The following is a 20,100-nucleotide window of genomic DNA, read 5'->3' on the forward strand; positions in this document are numbered from 1 at the left end:
GGTTTCAGGTTGGCAGTGTTGTTAGACGTTGGCTGATAAGCTATATTTCATGATGATTTATTCATTTCCCTACTCCACTGCCCAGAATGGATACACATTATTTCATTGTTACTTCAGTACTACTGTACTTACTCAACCACTTTTGATGGGCTGTAGGAAAAAGAAGACAGGTGTTCCAAAACACAGCATGAATGTTGCTGCTGTTGCTGCTGCTTGGAAATGTACAATGTGCACTCTGCAACATACACTCTGCAGTATAAATCAAGTTGCAGTATGTATCATGGGCCACCAAATGGCACTATTGTACTACATTTCATCAAGTAAGGCTCTACATTAGATGCCTTTTCAGAACGTCCCAATGAGACAGAGTGAAGAAATTCACTTCTGTTCAGGAGGCATGCAATGTAGACTTCTTTAGTGTGTAATTTCTTGGGAGTACTTTAAAGCAATGCTGAAGTGGTTTAGTGATGCATTGAATTTTACCCTTAGTATGCCATTGCAGAGCCTGGAACTAGGACAGCTCTCAAGATGGCCTAGGTTATTAGCTCAGAAAATAAATGACTAGTGTACCAGTAGATATTTCTGGGCTTGACTTACTGGTGAAGATTAACCTCCCAGAGAGCTTTGCCTAATGGGCAGTATAGAAATGTAATTAATCAATCAGTTTAAAATAAACTAAAATAAGCCTTTGACTAGGAAGCTTTGCAGTATTCCCAAGTCCCTCACCATACACAGTACACTCAAACATATCTGGGCCAAGAAAAAATCTTCTAACATTTCTTACTTGATTTTATTATGAGAGATACTAATGTCAACAGCTCAGTGGGACCAGCACATCTTTGTTCTACTTTGGTCTACTCAGAAAATATAGGTTACATTCATATTTGACCATTTCACAACAGTATTCCATCTTCACCGACTCTAGTAGATTTTCTCTCAGAACACTCTCTGTGGCTTTAAACGTACCCATATTGTTGTTCAGTCGTGTCCGACTCTTCGTGACCCAATGGACTATAGCACGCCAGGCCTTCCTGTCCTGCGCTCTCTCCCGGAATGTGCTCAAGTCCATATTCATTGCATCAGTGATGCTATCTAGCCATCTCATCCTCTGCCATCCCCTTCTCCTTTTGCCTTCAGTCTTTCCCAGCATCAGGGTCTTTTCCAGAGAGTTTTCTCTTCGCATTAGGTGGCCAAAATATTGGAGCTTCAGCTTCAGTATCTGTCCTTCCAATGAGCACTCAGGGTTGATTTCCTTCAGGATGGACTGATTTGACCTCCTTGCAGTCCAGGGGACTCGTAAGAGTCTTCTCCAGCACCACAGTTCAAAAGCATCAATTCTTCGGCGCTCAGCCTTCCTGATAGTCCAGCTCTCACAACCATACGTTACTACTGGGAAAACCATAGCTTTCCTCCCAAGGAGCAAGTGTCTTTTAATTTCATGGCTACAGTCACCATCTGCGGTGATCTTGGAGCCCAAGAAAATAAAATCTGTCACTGCCTCCATTTCTTCCCCTTCCATATGCCAGGAAGTGATGGGGCCAGATGCCATGATCTTCGTTTTTTTAATGTTGAGTTTCAAACCAGCTTTTACACTCTCCTCTTTCACCCTCAACAAGAGGCTCTTTAGATCCTCTTCGCTTTCTGCCATTAGGGTGGTATCGTCTGCGTATCTGAAGTTGTTGATAATTCTCCCGGCATTCTTAATTTCGATCTGTGATTCATCCAACCCGGCGTTTCTCATGATGTACTCTGCATATAAGTTAAATAAGCAGGGCGACAATATGCAGCCTTGTCATACTCCTTTCCCAATTTTGAACCAATCAGTTGTTCCATGTCCGGTTCTTACTGTTGCTTCTTGACCCTCGTACAAGCTTCTCAGGAGACAGGTAAGGTGGTCTGGTACCCCCATCTCTTTCAGAATTTGCCACAGTTTGTTGTGATCCACACAATCAAAGGCTTTAGCATAGTCAATGAAGCAGAAATAGACGTTTTTCTGGAATTCTCTTGCTTTCTCCATGATCCAGCGAATGTTGGCGATTTGATCTCTATTTCCTCTGCCTCTTTGAAACCCAGCTTGTACTTCCGGTAGTTCTCGGTTCGCATACTGCTGAAGTCTAGCTTGTAGGATTTTGAGCATCACCTTGCTGGCATGTGAAATAAAGCACAATTGTACAGTAGTTTGAACACTCTTTGGCATTTCCCTTCTTTGGAACTGGAATGTAAACTGACCTTTTCCAGTCTTGTGGCCACTGTTGAGTAGGGATGCACGAAAGTCGCTTACCTGGTCTCGCAGCTTGCTTCGCGGTGGGGGGGAGGTGGGGGGGAGCTTCGCTGCTCCCCCTGAAGTTAAGGCCGGCGGGGGAGGCTTCCCTCCTCGCCCGGCCGAAATTCAGGCCGGGGGGGGAGGCTTCCCGCCTCGCCCGGCCGAAATTCAGGCCAGGGAGAAGCGCCCCGTCTCCCCGGCCGCGAACTTCAAAAGAAAAAAAACAAAACAAAATGCCCCTGTGATAGGCTACGTAACGATTAACGTAGCCTATCACGGCTAGATCTGCAAAGTCAGCCGTGATAGGCTACGTTAATCGTCACGTAGCCTATCACGGGTGACTTTGAAAAAAAAAAAAAGCGCGTAAGCAAATGGTGGCCCCCATAGGGAGCCGCCATTCGCGTTCCTTATTTGGTCCCTGTAGTCTACGTAAAGATTTACGCAGACTACGGCGAAAATAAGGGCAGCGCTATTTGCGTTGTCCTTATTTTCGCCGTAGTCTACGTAAATCTTTACGTAGACTACAGGGACCAAATAAGGAACGCGAATGGCGGCTCCCTATGGGGGCCGCCATTAGCCATACGCACTTTTTTTTTTTTTTAAGTCACCCGTGATAGGCTACGTGACGATTAACGTAGCCTATCACGGCTGACTTTGCAAATCTAGCCGTGATAGGTTACGTTAATTGTTACGTAGCCTATCACAGGGGCGTTTTTTTGTTTGTTTTACTTGTAATGGCGGTGGCGGCAGCCGGTCAAAAGACCGGCTGCTGCCCCTGACGAAGACCTGCCGAACCACTGCCGGGACCCGCTGCCGGGAGGGACATTCGTGAAAGGTAAGTCCCATCCTGGGGGGGGGGGGGGCGGAGAATTTCTCCCCGAACAACCTTCGGAGGACCGAATGCGTTGGCACTCGGCCCCCCGAAGTTCCGGGGAGAAATTCTCCCCCATCCCTACTGTTGAGTGTTCCAAATTCATTGGCATATTGAGTACAGCAGTTTAACAGCATCATCTTTTACGATTTTAAATAGCTCAGCTGGAATACTGTCATCTGTGCTAGCTTTGTTGTTAGTAATACTTCCTAAGGCCCACTTGACTTCACTCTCTAGGATGTCTGGCACAAGTTCAGTGAGCGCACTATCATGGCTATCAGGGACATTAAGATCTTTCCTGTATAGTTCTTCTGTGTATTCTTTCCACCTCTTCTTAATCTCATCTGTTTCTGTTAGGTCCCTGCCTTCTTTGTCCTTTATCATGCCCGTCTTTGCACAAAACGTTCCCTTGAGATCTCCGATTTTCTTGAAGAGATCCCTAGTCTTTCCCATTCTGTTGTTTTCCTTGATTTCTTTGCATTGTTCATTTAAGAAGGCCTTCTTGTCTCTCCTTGCTATTTTCTGGAACTCTGCATTGAGTTGGATATATCTTCCCTTTTCTCCCTTGCTTTTCGCTTCCCTTCTTTCCTCAGCTACTTGTAAAGCCTCATCAGACAGCCACTTGGCTTTCTTGCATTTCTTTTTCTTTGGGGTGGATTGAGTTGCTGCTACGGACCTCTGGCCATAGTTCCTCAGGCACTCTGTCTATCAGGACTAATCCCTTAAATCTATTTGTCACCTCCACTGTATATTCATCAGGGATATGATTTAGGTCATACCTGAATGGTTTAGTGGTTTTCCCTACGTTCTTCAATTTCAGCCGAAATTTTGCAAGAAGCAGCTCATGATCTGAGCCACAGTCAGCTCCAGGTCTTGTTTTGACTGACTGTATAGAGCTTCTCCATCTTTGGCTGCAAAGGACATAATCAATCTGATTTCGATATTGACCATCTGGTGATGTCCATGTGTAGAGTCGCCTCTTGTGCTGTTGGAAAAGAGTGTTTGCTATGATCAGCGTGTTCTCTTGGCAAAACTCTATGAGCCTTTGTCCTGCTTCATTTTGTACACCAAGGCCATGCTTGCCTGTTATCCTGGGGATTGCTTGACTTCCTACTTTAGCATTCCAATCCCCTATGATGAAGAGGACATCTTTTTTTGGTGTTAGTTCTAGAAGGTGTTGTAGGTCTTCATAGAACCGATCAACCTCAGCTTCTTCGGCATCAGTGGTTGGGGCATAGACTTGAATTACTGTGATGTTGAATGGTTTGCCTTGGATTCGTACTGAGATCATTCTGTCGTTTTTGAGATTGTACCCCAGTACTGCTTTTCCCACCTTTTTGTTGACTCTGAGTGCTACTCCATTTCTTCTAAGGGATTCTTGCCCAAAGTAGTAGATATGATGGTCACCTGAATTAAATTCGCCCATGCCTGTCCATTTTAGTTCTCTGATTCTAAAGATGTCGATGTTCAATCTTGCCATCTCATGTTTAACCACCTCCAGCTTACCTTGATTAATTGATCTTACATTCCAGGTTCCTAAACAATATTGTTCTTTATAGCTTATGGGTTCACTGAGTTACGCAAGCCCCTTCGCCACAACAAGGCAGTGATCCATGAAGGGGTACCCATATTAGAGCCAGGCAATTGAATAAATCTTAATATTCGTATATGGTATTTCAGAGACTAAAGATGCAATCCTGTGCTGAACTCATCAGGACTTATGTCTGAGTAATAGGATTGCATTATAGCATGTGTAGGATTGCATTTTAAAAGTATTTTGAGTGATTTAGAAATTGGATTAGTGAAGCAGAATATAGGATGAAACTGGGAACACATTTTGAAAGAGAGTGATGCTTTAGTGCTCCAGCATCATAAATTAAAGCATAATGCTATATACATCTCTGTTTGTGTTTCCCTGTCCATTCCAGATGTTTACGGAATGCACTCTGCTAATAGGCTGATCCACTAAAAAGGTCTTTCTCTAACTTACTGCCTAGGACTGTGGATCACCAAGCAATATAGGAAGTCTCTTGAGTGTAACCTTGTTATCTTTTTGAAAATTTTTACATACAATTCTTATATAAAATAGGAATATATAGTGTAAAACATAGTTCAATTAAATTGCTTAAGGCTAAGGTAGATATGATGTTAAATGCATGCTTATATTTCATGTGCACGTTTTTAAAATGTAAATTGCATCTGCCGGGGGTGGGGGTGGGGAACCTGATAATTATAAGGTTGCAGCAGGCATGGAGGGAGAGTTCGAGTCTTTCCTTCCCTGCTGAGGTCCTAAGGAAAATCCCTCCTCTGAAGCTGTGATGCCACAGGATTCACATCTTTCTGAGGTCAACTGCCTTCACCTGACAATTTGGCCAGGTTTCCCCGTAGAAGTGCTACTGGAATCCTCCTCTCCTAGCAGAGCTTCACAGCTACCTTCTGTGATTTTAGCTATGCTTCTTCTTCCAACTCTGTGAATGCCTTCTCTCTTCTCTTCCTGGCTCCAAGTTCTCGGCATCAGACTAACCACCTTCCCTGACTGAACTCTGTTGGGTCTGTCCTTATATGCTGTTCAGCCAGATCTCTCTGATCAATAGAATTTTAACACCTGGCTAACTGCCTGTCTGTTGGCCAATACATAAAGGACTAATTAGTGTAAATACAGTGTTATGTCATAGACTCTAGCATGGGCTGACATTTTTTATTCTACTGTCCAGTATAAAAACAACTGCAGCTGACTGTAAATCCACTAAGGGAGCAATCCTATGGCCACTAGACACTGTCTAGAGAGCCATAGGATTTTTCAGTTTCTGGGGACCGAGGTTGGAGCCCTGGCTCTGAGCTCGGTTCCCAGAAACCACGCTCCCCTCCCCCTTGTAGCTGGTGCGGTTCTTCCCTGTCTCCACGCTCAGAAACAGAGCATAAAGGAGGCATAGAGGGGAAGAGACCATGGAAGCCTCTTTACAAGGCTTTCTATGCACTGCACAGCCTCCGCTCTCCTCTCCAAAGTCCCAGCTAGATGCATGAAATTGCATGTCTAACCGAAAATGCAGGGCAGCGGGAGCATGGAGGAGAGGATTGCCTCCATGCGCCAGCCACCCTGCATAGGATAGTCGCCAGCCTCTGAATTTGGAGTTCAGAGGCTGACATCTATCTCCATAGGATTGCAGCCTAAGATACCTAGTCACCTCCTTGGTAACAGACACCCCTCTGCTGACTCTTGGTAAGCTTCCAACTATGGGCCACACTTACAATGTAACTCTGAGGCTTCAGTTAAAGGTAATATCAAGCTTTCCACTTCTCACAGTTAACTATTCACAATCCCCATAACGTTATATTTCATAACACATTCTTTATTTCTAAATTTACACAACATTCTTCGCAGGATGTATTGATTCTGTACAGTATCCAATAAAGGTTTTCTCCATCACAGGGTATATGCAGAATATGAAATTAAATTTATTTTTCATTTTTATTTAAATTCTGTCCCTAATGCGTGGAATAGTTCACAAGTTAAATCCACATAAATTCTGACTAAATACAAAGGCGTAGATCCTAAGACAGGTCAATGGAAGGAAGTTTGCTGAAGGAAAGTTGCCCATCCCATACTTACCCTTCAGCTGCCTGCACTCCCTGAAAAGTGAAGATGGGACATGGGGGGCTGCTGGGGTTGGAGGGGGCAAAAAAGCACCCTCCCATGAATTTCTTTCCATTCATTTATAATAGGATCAGAGTGAATGTATACTGAAATCCAGAACTCATCATGCACTTGAGCGTAGCCACCCAAATCCAGCCCAAATAAATTTGTAAAAGGAGTTAGAATGCCTCTGAAAATAATATAAGAGTTTAGGGGATCTCCAGGTGGAGGGAAACCTTATTTCACCTGCCTCTCTCAGCACCTTTTTCCTTTTTCTCTTTCAGGGTGGGATGTATGTTTTCCAACTGTTTGACTCCTATGCAGCCAGTGGAATGTGCCTTCTTTTTGTTGCTATCTTTGAATGTGTCTGCATTGGCTGGTTTTATGGTGAGTCAACAATTGCTGCTACATTGTGATTAATTCTGAAATCATATTATGCATTTTCAGGACTGCTCTTAAAATGATTTATTTGGTTATTGCAATTATTTATATCCTGCCTTTCAGGATACAAATGGAAGGAAACTTAGTAGTAACATAAACATACATTAATAAAGCCACAGTAAACAATATAAAGAAGAAGTCATCAGCATCCCTCCCACCGGGCAATTGAGGGAAGATGGCCCCATGAGGAAGGTACAGTCCAGCTGGAACTGGAGCAGGCACTTGCTCTTATCCTCTTCTGCATTCCTTGATCTCTTGGGGAGGGGCCATAGCTCAGTGGTAGAGCACATGCTTTGCACGCAGAAGGTCCCATGTTTGATCCTCAGTTTTTCTAGGTTGTTGTTGTTCAGTCGTTAAGTCGTGCCCGACTCTTCGTGACCCCATGGACCATAGCACGCCAGGCCTTCCTGTCCTGCGCTCTCTCCCGGAGTGTAGGCCTAGGAAAATCTCCTGCCTGAAACCCTGAAGAGCTGCTGCCAGTCAGTGTTGACAATATTGGGCTAGAGGGACCAATGGTCAGACTCAGACATTATGTATTATTGTTATTATTTATTACATTTCTATACCGCCCAGTAGGCAAAGCTCTCTGGGTGGTTTACAAAGATCAAAAATATTAAAAATACAGTATACAGAGATTAAAAGCCATTTACATAAAAACACATGAACATACACAGATATCTAAAACAAATTCGAACAAGCAATCTCAAGCAAACGACCATAACTGTAAGACAATCCAGAATCAATTAAAACTTATCACATGCTGCCACATGCCCGGAAGAAGAAAAAGATCGTAACCTGGCACCGATAAGATAACCATGTTGGTGCCAGGCAGGCCTGTGGAAACTCCCGAATCACAGTCCCTAGACCTAGGGTATTAGTGTCACCCATTTTCATTCTATGTTAATTTTGTTTTATACAGGAAGCAATCGTTTTTATGACAACATTGAAGATATGATTGGGTACAGGCCACTGGCATTGATTAAATGGTGTTGGATGTTGCTCACTCCTGGCATTTGTGCAGTAAGTAATAAAAGCGTAGTTAACGTGGTAAGGCAATCTCTTGGCAAGAGATCCATCAGATGTTAAGTGGACATTATTTTGCCGAAATAGGCAATGGTCAGAGGGTACATATGTGTTTATAAAGGAAGTGCAGCTCTAAAATGTGCAAAATGGTTTAAGATTTCCTTATCTCAGTTAAAACACACACACACAAACACACACACACACACACAACCCCATCAGGAGATTAAATGAAAAAGTGATAAAATCTCATCAGATTTTCACAGCCAGTTTTATTTTATCTGTTTACTTATTTGTTTTACGGTATTATTTATTTTAGATTCCAGTAGTCCCTATATTTTCTTTTCTTTCTTCCCAATACAAACTGGTGCAGACAAAACAGAGGTGCATGCTGGCATCTTTCAATGTAATCACACATTGATTCTTACATCACAGTAACATTATTCATACAAAGCATCTATCACAATCCCCTATGCAGGTATTATAGGAGCAATTATATATCATCGTGTTTTCACCTCTCCTGCACATGAATTTAACACAAATTAAGGGCTGGATTCAAATATGTGTGGTGTTCCCTGCACAGCCTTGCCCTTTTCTGACCCCTGCACCTACTGCAGCTCCTCATGCTTACTCCAAATATGCTCCTGGGGTTCAGGGCCCCTTCAGAGGTGTATGCAATGCGACATGTGGGGGTGATGCAACTTGTGGGGGGTGAGAAGCAGCAACTCTCCTTGTGCATGCAGAAGTGCTTTTCAGTCACAAGCAGTCCCCAACCATATGTCTTTGCTACACAATTGCAATTTGTCATTAAACTGAAAAGAAGAACCTAACCTATTTCTATGGTCCTTAAATAAAAGCTAATTAGGATTTAAATGTGAAAGGTGGTTCATTACTGTGAAAGGAATAGAGCTGCAAGTTATCTGAGTGTACTGTTGAGAGAAAGAGACAACGCTGACCTGCTTTCTGTCTGTCTTCAAAGCTTAACGTAGTATTTCAATTACCTGGGTTGAATGAGCTTCCTGAGCACTCACTTGCTTTTTCAAACATGGATATTTTTTCCCTCTCTCTTTTAGGGCATCTTCATCTTTTTCCTAGTGAAATATAAGCCTTTAAAGTACAACAATATTTATACATACCCAGATTGGGGCTATGGCATTGGTTGGATGATGGCTCTCTCCTCCATGGTTTGCATTCCTTTGTGGATCTGTCTTAAATTGTGGAAGACGGAAGGAACCATTTTAGAGGTGATGCATGTTTTTTTGTAACAATGTTGCTTGATATAGTAGGTGAACCAAGTAAAGGACCTAAGAGGAAAACAAGCTGTATTAAGCTGTCCTAACTGGCCTACAATCAGCCATTCAGAACCTACGAGATCTACAGGTGCAGACTGTACTCAGCAACACGCTTTTCCATTTCGGCTTTGATTCCATGATGGGTCATAGCGATAACTATGAAGAAGCAAACAACAACACAGTCCAGCATTGCCACAGAGGTTCCGTGATTAAAACATGCACCCGCTGCTGGCTTCAGACCTGCCCACCACCATCACGGAGCCTCCAGTAGGTCACTCCTGAGGAAATGTGGCCCTTGACAGAAAAGCCTCCCCCGCCTTGGGCTAGAAGGGAATTTGGATCCATAAATACCCAAGAGGTTAACATACTACGCAAATAATAAAACTGAAAAGGGGAGGATAGCTCAGCGCAGGCCCGCACAACTTGTAATCCACCAAGCTAAACACAGGCTGCAATTATATCTTGCTAGTTCCAGGCAGGCGAGACATGATGCATTGCTGGTGGGCTGAATTCAGCTTGGTGGGTCAGGCTGTGCAGGCCAGGACACATGTATAACATGCTAGAAGTGGGGCCAGAGCTCACTGGACGGGGCTACAGCTCAGTGGAAGTGTACATACTTTTCATGCAGAAGGTCCCTAGTTCAATCCTGGGTATCTCCAAGAGGTTCAGACCTCTTCCTGAGACCTTGGAGACTGCCAGTCAGAGCAAATTATACTGGACTTGATGGATAAGTAATTTAACCTGGTCTAAAGCAGCTTCCCATAGTCCCTATGCATATATAGAGTATGATTTGTATGACCCATTTGGATGGCCCACCCCAGGAGATTGATGGAATCCAATGGATTTCTGAATGCTCTTGGGGATTTTCCAGTGGCCAGATCTGATGATCCAGCCTAGGCCCTAGTCTCACTGTGGCACAGTGTGATGCAGAGGGCCTTGACTTGATTGCATCTGAGAGTCCGCTCTGCTCCTTGGTATACTGGGGAACTGTAGTCAATTAAAAAGGCTAAACATTAGCTAGAGTGCAAATGGCGTAAGACTTGAAGTGAAGACGACAGAGTACACTCTAGAGCACATAATTGTGCCTATCGCATGGTGGTGCAGGCAGCAAAGAAGGCTTACTTTGCTCCGTCTATTGTGTCCTTGAGTAGCTGCCCAGCAGAACTGTTTTGGGTGGTCTCCCCAGCAAATGAGACCCTGGTTGCCTTAAGGACCTGCTGTGACCTTTTTGCATTGGACTTTGAGGACAAAATAGCTTGTCTCCACAGCAAACTTGACGCTGTTGTTAGCACTGCTCCAGTCGAGGTGTCCGGCACCACCATCTGCCCAGTTTTGTGGGATCAATTTCAGTTGCTGCGGCCTGACAACTTGGACAAGGTGTTTGCAGCAGTGCAACTGACTATGTGCCCTGTCGATCCTTGCCCCTCCTGGCTAATAAAAGCTAGCTGAGCGGGTATGACCAAGTGGGTCCAGGGAATGGTAAATGCATCTCTGCATGAAGGGATGGTTGCTGCTGTCCTTAAGGAAGCAGTAGTGCAACCACTCGTGAAGAAACACACTCTGAAGCCAATGGTATTTCACAACTACCACCCAGTTGCAAATACCCCTTTCTCATAGACTCATGAGAAATAGTAGGGTTCAAAGGGGCCTACAAGACGATCGAGTCCAACCCCCTGCTCAGTGCAGGAATCCAAGTCAGAGCATCCCTGACAGATGGCTGTCCAGCCTCACCTTGAATGCCTCCAGTGTGGGAGAGCCCACCACCTCCCTAGGCAATTGGTTCCATTGTCGTATTGCTCTAACAGTCAGGGAGTTTTTCCTGATGTTCAGCTGGAATCTGGTTTCCTGTAACTTGAGCCCATTATTCCATGTCCTGCATTCTGGGATGATCGAGAAGAGATCCTGGCCTTCCTCTCTGTGACAACCTTTCAAGGACTTGAAGAGCGCTATCATGTCTCCCCTCAGTTCTCTCTTCTCAAGGCTAAACATGCCCAGTTCTTTCAGTGTCTCCTCACAGGGCTTTGTTTCCAGTCCCCTGATCATCTTTGTTGTCCTCCTCTGAACCCTCTCCAGTTTGTCTGCATTCTTCTTAAAGTGTAGTGCCCAGAACTGGACACAGTACTCCAGATGAGGCCTAACCAGTGCTGACTAGAGGGGAACTAGGACTTCCTGGGATTTGGAAGCTATGCTTCTATTAATGCAGCCCAAAATAGCATTTGCCTTTTTTGTAGCCGCATCACATTGTTGGCTCATATTCAGATTGTGATCTACAACAGTTCCAAGATCCTTCTTGCTTGTAGTGTTGTTGAGCTAAGTATCCCCCATCTTGTAACTGTGCATTTGGATCCTTTTTTCCTAGGTGCAGAACTATTGCAGAAGCATTTATCGCTATCAAATTTCATTCTGTGGTTTTGTGCCCAGCACTCCAGTCTATCAAGATCACTTTAAATTCTGTTTCTGTCTTCCAAGGTATTAGCCATCCCATCCAATTTTGTGTCATCTGCAAATTTGATCAGCATTCCCTGCACCTCCTCCTCCAAGTCATTAATAAAAATGTTGAAGAGCACTGGGCCCAGGACTGAGCCCTGCGGTACCCCACTCGTTACTTCTCCCCAGTTTGAGAAGATCCCATTGATAAGCCCTCTTTGAGTCCAATTTTGCAACGAACTGTGGATCCACATGATCGTTGTTTCATCTAGCCCGCTTTGAGCTAGTTTGCACATCAGGATATCATGGGGCACTTTGTCAAAAGCTTTGCTGAAGTTCAGGTATATTATGTCCGCAGCGTTCCCACAGTCCACAAGGGAGGTTACCTGATCAAAAAATGAGATCAGATTCGTCTGGCTCCAGAATTTTCCCAGGGATTGATGTCAGACTGACTGCTCTGTAGTTCCCAGGTTCCTCCTTTTTACCCTTTCTAAAGATAGGGACAACATTAGCCCTCCCCCGGTCATCTGGCACTTCACCTGTCCTCCAAGATAATAGACAGTGGCTCTGAGAGTTCTTCTGCTAGTTCCTTTATTAATCCAGGATGCAGTTCATCTGGCCCTGGAGATTTGAACTCTTTCAAAGTCATTAGGTGTTCCTTGACCATATGCCTATTGATCTCAAGCTGCAATCCTGCCCCTTCAGCCTTTGCCAGGGGGGTCATAGACCCACTTTTGGGAGAAGACTGAGCCAAAGTAGGAGTTGATCACTTCTGCCTTTTCTTTGTCATCTGTTAACATTTTGCCATCCTTATTTAATAGTTAAACCACCATTCCTTTCCTCTGCTTTTACTATGCATGTATCTGAAGAAAGCCTTTTTGTTGCTTCTAGCATCCCTCTCTAACCTCAACTCGTTCTCAGCTTTAGCCTTCCTGACGCCATCCCTGCAATTCTGTGCTACCTGCCTATACTCTTCCTTTGTTACTTGGCCTTCCTTCCACTTCTTATATGTGTGCTTTTTTGTTTCCAGGTCATTTCTAAGCTTTTTGTGAAGCCACATTGGCTTCTTCTGTTGTATTCCACCGTTTTTTCTTGTTGGAATTGTTTGTAATTGTGCCTTGAGAATTTCCTTTTTTAAAAAACTCCCACGCATCTTGGACTCCTTTTCTCGTTAGAGTCGCTTGCCATGGGACCTTACTTATCATTGTTCTGAGTTCATTAAAATCGGCTTTCCTAAAATAAAAAAGGGTATGCATTTGGCTACACTCAGCTTTTGCTTCCTTTAGAACCAAGAACTCAAGTGGTCGCTTTCCCCCAGAGTTCCTGTAACTGCTACGTTATCCACTAAGTCATCTCTGTTGGTTAGGATCAAGTCAAGGATAGCCGATCTTCTAGTTCCTTCCTCTTCTTTCTGTAGGAGGAAGTTATCCGCCACACAAGTCAGGAATTTCCTGGAGGGGCTGTGTTTTGCAGAATTTGTCTCCCAACAAATGTTGGGGAAATTGAAGTCCCCCATTACTACTACATCATGCTTCCTTGAAACATTGGCTATTTGCTTTTCAAAAGTTTCATCCTCGTCTTCTCCTTGATTGGGTGGCTGGTAGTAGACTCCGACCACCAGGTTCCTTTTATTTTTTGCTGCATTTATTTTAACCCAGATGCTCTTGATGGGGCTACGAAGCTCAGCCTCCTGTATTTCTGTGCAGAGTTACATATTTTTAACATGCAGTGCAACCCCACCTCCCTTTCTGTTCCTCCTGTTCTTTTTGAACAAGTTATATTCTTCAATTGCTGTATTCCAGTAATGGGAGTCATCCCACCGAGTCTCAGTTATAACTATTAAGCCTTAATTTCCCTCCTGTATTAAGAGTTCAAGTTTGTTCTGTTTGTTTCCCATTCTCTGGGCATTAGTATATAGATATATATAGGCACCTTCTTAGGGAAGGTGCTTGAGAGGGTAAAGATGGAGCAACTACTGGCACTCTTGGAGGATACTAATTATCCACACCCATTCTGGTGTGCGTTTCAACCTGGTTACAGGACCAAATCAGCTTTGGTTGCCCTGATGGATGACCTTTATCAAGAGAAGGACAGGGGGAGTGCAACCCTGTTAATTCTGCTTGATCCCTCATTGGCTTTTGATACCATCGACCATGGTATCCTCCTGGATTGACTCCATGAACTGGGAATTGGAGGCACTGTGTTACAGTGGTTCTGGTCTTACCTGTAGGGTTGATTTCAGAGAGTAACATTGGGTGACCATTCGACGGCCCCTTGGCAATTGAGCTATGGGCTTCCACAAGGTACCATCCTGTCCCCAATGTTGTTTCACATCTGTATGAAGTCACTGGGAGCTGTCATTAGGGGATTTGGAGCCAAGTGCCATCAGTTTGCTGATGAAACACAGCTCTGTCTCCCTATGACATCTGAATCAGGTGAGGCTGTGCAAGTCCTGGATTAGACCTTACTCAATAATGGGCTCGATGAGGGCCAATAAACTGAAGCTGAATTCTGACAAGATGAAAGCCCTATGGGTGAGTGGTGTTTTATTTTTTTTATCTTTTATTGTTCACCACTCTGGAATCTGTCTAGATGTGGAGTGGTATATCAATGTGGTAAATAAATATGATTTGATCTTGGTTCTTATATGTTGAAGGTTGCAATGGGAAGCAACTAGGGATGTGTGTATTACGTAAAACCCATTCTGTCCGTGTTTTGCAGATTGTCAGGTGCCTTTCCTTTTGTTGTCTGCCCATCAATGGAATCAGGTTTTTTTTAGTTTGTGAATTTGCACAAATGTGAATTTGCGCAGACTCCCATATGCAAAATGCGCAAATCCCCCCAATATGCATTTTCACACTTTTGCCTATGAGAGGAATGCACATTTTTGGCTGGGCTTTAAAAAAATTGTGTATTTTTCTATGACAAAATTTGCATAAAATTCCAGAAGGTTAGAAAAACTATCCATGGAATCCACCTGGCAGGGGGAAAGCCGATCTGCTGTGGGATCTGTGGGTCAAATTCATAAAAATCCAAACGCATTTGGTTCCGTTGCAGATTTCACCAACATCCCTAGGAGCAACACTCTTGTTTTTTTATAGAGATTTCAACATAGCAAAAAATGCATCTTCCAGGTGTTCAACAAGAAAATGTATGTGCATGTGTGTATGGAATTATGTCATAATGGCTAACATCTTCCATTTTCTTCATTTTTTCCCCCCAGAGATTCAGAAAACTGATTGTGGCCAGCCCAGACCTGAAAATGAGAGGAAAGCTTGGAGCAGGCTCATATGCTACAGTAAATGACTGCGATGCCAAAATGAAAGGTGATGGCAATATTTCAGCCATCACAGAAAAAGAGACGCACTTCTAAAAGAACTTTCTTTGGAATTGTTTTTATATAAATAAATAAGTAAATAAATAAAATACTTCACTTAATTATATAGGCCAGCTTATTTTGCACAACTTTATTAACAAGTTAATTTTAAAGTGAACCTGTATACTTGTTTAAAAGTGATTTTTTTAATTATTATATAAGTAACGATTATATATATATATATATAAATATTATATATATAAAATGAAATAGAATTGTTTGTTAGTGATGACTTGTAATTTGTTGATTCCAGTAAGTGCTTTGTAGATGCTAGAAGAACCTGTATAATGTGTTGTAAAACTTTTATACTTCAGTGTGTGTTTTTTTAAAGGCATGATGTTGTATAGCTATATACTTTCTAATTTGTAAGCATTTCAGACCATTTCAGCTTCTACTGTATGTATATAAAGGGGGTCACAGTGTCCTTATTATGTTAGTATCTAAGGGAATTGTCTTCAGATGTGTAGCTTTGTTTAAATATGTAGCATCCTGAATTTGGGCCTGATCCAATACCCATGGGTGTTGATCTAATCCTGGTTTGCTTGACACAACAGCTCACCATGGTTTAATTTAGTTGAAGGGGCTGTTGCGTTCTGACAGGCTTACCGTGGCTTGTCGTGTTGTGCAAACCCAGGCAGTATGGCTTGTTGGGAGTTGGCAGCAACCTAACAACAGCCCATGGCTTATTGGAGGGTTGCTACCCACTCCAACAAGCTATGCCAGCCAGGTTCTCATGACATGGTGACCTGAGCCAGGAGGGTAATTATGCAAATTCCACTGGCATGCACTGTGGGGGAAATAAGCCACCATGCGTTATTTCCCCCACCGTGACTGTGTGAACCCGGTCTGTAGGTTTCCAGATGTCACTAGCCTCAATCCCTGATAGTCTTTAGTCCTTCTGCTTTGATACCAATTAAAGAAAGTATACAAACCTAAATTGTCCGGGTCAAACTCTGACATTTGGCAAACCTGCTCTCACAGTTTTGGAGGCAATGCCTTTGTGAACAAACCTCCGAGTCTGATATCTGCTTTACCATTGGACACAATCTAGATAACTATGTGACTAGCTGGGTGATAAACCGAGGCTTTGAACGTGTATGTCTTGAACAGCAGCCCCCACACCTCATGGTGGAAGTCACTTCTGAAGCTTTCATGAGTTTCAAAAGCAGCTTCTAATATATCATGGGGCCTTCTGTTCCAAGAAAAATGGTAGATATATAAACATGAGATAGCTCTTGACCATAGTGTCTCAATCAGGATTGTGGATCATATGTTTTATTAGTAAAGCAGAGAAGCCAAGTCCTCTTTCTGGAGCAAAATGGGGAAAACACATCTTCTAAATTTCATGCTACCCAACCTACTTGCCACACTTTTAGAAATGTGATGGAAGTCATCACTGAATTACTTTTTTTTTCCTGAACTCACTATAGAAACTATTTTTATATATAAATGAGCTATTAATAGAGTAGTAACTTTAATAGAGTTTGAATTCACAGGTGCTGTTTCATGGGATTTTTAAAACATTCACATTTTATTTTTCTTTGCTTGACTGGTGACTGCATAAATTATCTCACCGTTTTGGATCTTGCTTTGTTTTTACAGAAAAACATGCATGAGTTTGTGTATGTGTTATTGAAAGAGACATATAACTGGATGGCAGGTAATGATGTAGTCAGACTTTCGTATCCTTAAGCACTCTTCAAAAACTACTGAAAGCAGATGTTCTTTAAAACATTGATGAATGTGACTGTGATAATATGTAGCATATATATACGGCATTTTAACACATCCTGGTACTCAATATTGTTTCATCTATAATAGCTACCACCTAGCCCAGTATTCATAATTACTAATATAGATTAGAATCTCAGATTCATCCATAAGCATGCATGTCTTAATGCTTTATGGGAAAATCCACCAGTCTACCAATCAAGCAGCCTGACTATGGGTATAACAGGGCAGCAGGTTGGTTAAGAATACTTTTAAGGATAACTAAGGCTGCAATCCTGTACACACTTGCCTATGTGTAGATCTGCATAGGATTGTGCTGCAAGCCACATTAAGACACTTCAAGTATCCCTGGACTTGATCATATAAATCCACCACAGGCACAATGGGTTTTGTTTCTGTATTACTGAATTTGATCTTCATTTAGGCATGGTATGCTTATATGTCCCATTTAAAACATGGGGAATTGAGACAAGGAGTTGCACCTGAATTCAAAGAAAAAGGGTTTAAACTCAGGAGCAAATGTTACATTTTGTTGTGTCATCAGTTGTATTATTTAATGGACTGGTTTCTCACCCCGATTACTGGACTATGAGCAGCTTTCAAAGTGAATTTATGTCATTATGTATCGCACACTCCACCGTGCATACCTGTATATAACCAAAGCACCAGTCTCAGACTATTTCTTGTAACAATCTAAAATAGAATACTGCTGAAAAACAACCATGGTATATATTACTTCAGGTGTCTTACTAGAAGTAAGCTCTTCAGAAGTGCATTTGTGTGCATAACAGGGAGCATCACGCATACCAAAAACCATGTACTTTTAGTGTGGTAAGTGCACATTCAAAGATGCTCTATGTCAGTCTGCAACTCACCTATCAACTTTATTGGACTAATTACAGCTAATTGCTCAAAGTATATGAAAGATGAAAGTTAAAGGAATCCGCTCACTGCATCCCTGCAGTTTTATTTCTTCCTTCCATAGATGCTATAGGTTCAGAAATGGTTGGGAAGGAAAAAAAGTCAGACTGACATCTGTATGCATGATTTGTTCGTCTTGACTCTCTTGACCATAATAATTAGTGACAAATGTATACTTCTGACATTTTTATTTATTTGCACTTTCTTGGACAGCTATCCACTGCTCAAATCAATATGTTGTCTTTTTCGAGTTCTAGAATGTAGTTAAGTACCAATCAAAAGAAATCCAAGCTGTTAATTTGGAATGCAGGCTATATTCTGCATTCCTGAACTTTCAGATTTACTGTCTTCCTATTATTAAATGTATGGTGAACCAGTGAGAAATTCTAATCAGTGACTTCTAAGCACTGGGAAGTAGTTTTAAGTGATCCTACTTATCAAACCTAGTCACACATAAGCGTTTCCCAAAGTATGCAGTCAGTGATGTGTTTCATTGCAACATCAACTAGTAATGGTACAGTAATTTCAGGTAGTCCAAGCTCTCATTTAAATTAAAGCATCTTTCAGCCCAATCCTATGCAGGACTACTTGGAAGTAAGTCCCACTGTATTCAACGGGCCTTCATACCAAGTAAATGTGGATAGGATTTCACTTTTTTACTGTCACTGGGAAGATGATTCACGGATATGGGTTGTCACAGATGGAATGATGTTTCCATCCAAGTATCCCAACAGGTACTGTTTATGGAATATGCTTCCTACTCTGCTGCTATGAACTATTTCACCAATAGCTTTATACACATACATGTGGTTTGGCATGGTCTAAAGCAGTGTTTCTAATTTGCTGTGCTTGTAAATGTGCACATTTACTATTTGACCCATTTAACACTTGTACTTACTCCTTTTTTAATGTATTGGGGGGGGGAGTTGGGTTCAAATTCCCAACTAGTTCTGTGATTTTTTTTTTTTTTCTGGAACAAAATGTGAAGAGCAATGATATTGTGATGACTTTTTTTATATGCAGTAGGAAACAATAATGCCCCTTTTTGAAGTACATGCAGTATTATTCAAAAGTAAAGAGTAGCCCAGATTTATGTACTGTTTTACACAAAGAAAGTTTTTATTTGGTTTTCATGAAAGCACAGCATTTTGTCTGCTTACTCCTTTTTTTAAAAAAAAATTAAAGAAAATGGGTAAACATACTGTGCTTGGTGTATTGTGTACTTGGCTTACATTACTATGCCTGTAGAGCCTTCATTTGTTATACTTGAACAAAGACAGGACTGAATATCACCATTTTACAGACATGTAAACTTCATTCACCACAACAGCACAGAGATTTTGAGTAAAGCATTGGCATAACAAGCCCAATTATTATTGGCACTAATGTGCAATTACTTGTCCAAATTAGGTTCTGGCATAGAGGTGGTTTATCCCATTCCACCAGTACTGACTGGAACTTAATGTTAGATCCTATGCGCCATTGTTTCAGTAGAGTGGTTCTCCAAATCAGATCTTTTGATCACTGTAAGGATGTACAACTCAGAGTGATGATGTGGTGAATATGAGAACACTGATTCTGTAACTCAGGTAACATGACTGGAAGGTCATATCTGAAGACATGTCAAAAATTAGCCAAAGGATGTCTTTTTTCCTTTCGTTCTGGACACCACTGATCTTGAAAACTCATATTCAATGTTGATATGGTAATGGGCAGCAATCTAACTGAGTTCAAAACTGAGCATACATAAATTAATGGGCAACAGAAATATTAATTGTTAGTTTTTTAAAGATCTCCATTGGTCATCTGAAAATGGAAACAGTTCCATTAATGATCTGGAGAGCTAGCAACTGTTATGCTTTATTTGGACAGTATGTTTTCTTTCCCTACCTATATAGCTAATATAAATAAACGTTTTCCTTGAATAACTTATATTTGTCTTGGCAGCACGTACAAACTGTTGCCGATTTTTCCCTTCCAGTGGCAGCCGTGTGGGACACTTTTCCAGATGATTCTCATTCTCCATGGCATTCACGGGCTAGAGGAAGTAAAAAGCCCCCATGTGTATGGAACACCTTGTGCAGTACTTTGCTTCCTGAGCCATCTCCATACTCTGATTCCTCG

General features: G+C 42.2%; 1 protein-coding gene across 2 annotated transcripts in view; it reads left to right on the top strand.

Moving 5' to 3' along the window:
* Positions 1–16,984, top strand: part of SLC6A11 (solute carrier family 6 member 11) — a 175,733-nt gene extending 158,749 nt beyond the window's left edge. The window contains exons 12-16 of one of the 2 annotated variants that reach the window (XM_084839859.1): positions 7,053–7,155; positions 8,129–8,229; positions 9,303–9,473; positions 15,172–15,274; positions 16,927–16,984. In XM_084839859.1, the coding sequence (XP_084695985.1) occupies positions 7,053–7,155; positions 8,129–8,229; positions 9,303–9,473; positions 15,172–15,274; positions 16,927–16,940 (492 nt within the window). In that variant the 3' untranslated portion in view covers positions 16,941–16,984. Of the gene's footprint in view, positions 1–7,052; positions 7,156–8,128; positions 8,230–9,302; positions 9,474–15,171; positions 15,322–16,926 lie in introns of those variants that run through there. The other variant, XM_084839858.1, reaches the window with a different exon arrangement.
* Positions 16,985–20,100: the final 3,116 nt, after the last annotated feature.

The sequence above is a fragment of the Heloderma suspectum genome, chromosome 2, assembly GCF_057233095.1.
Source record: "Heloderma suspectum isolate Gila_16-S chromosome 2, 16-S_ref, whole genome shotgun sequence".
Taxonomy (NCBI): domain Eukaryota; kingdom Metazoa; phylum Chordata; class Lepidosauria; order Squamata; family Helodermatidae; genus Heloderma; species Heloderma suspectum.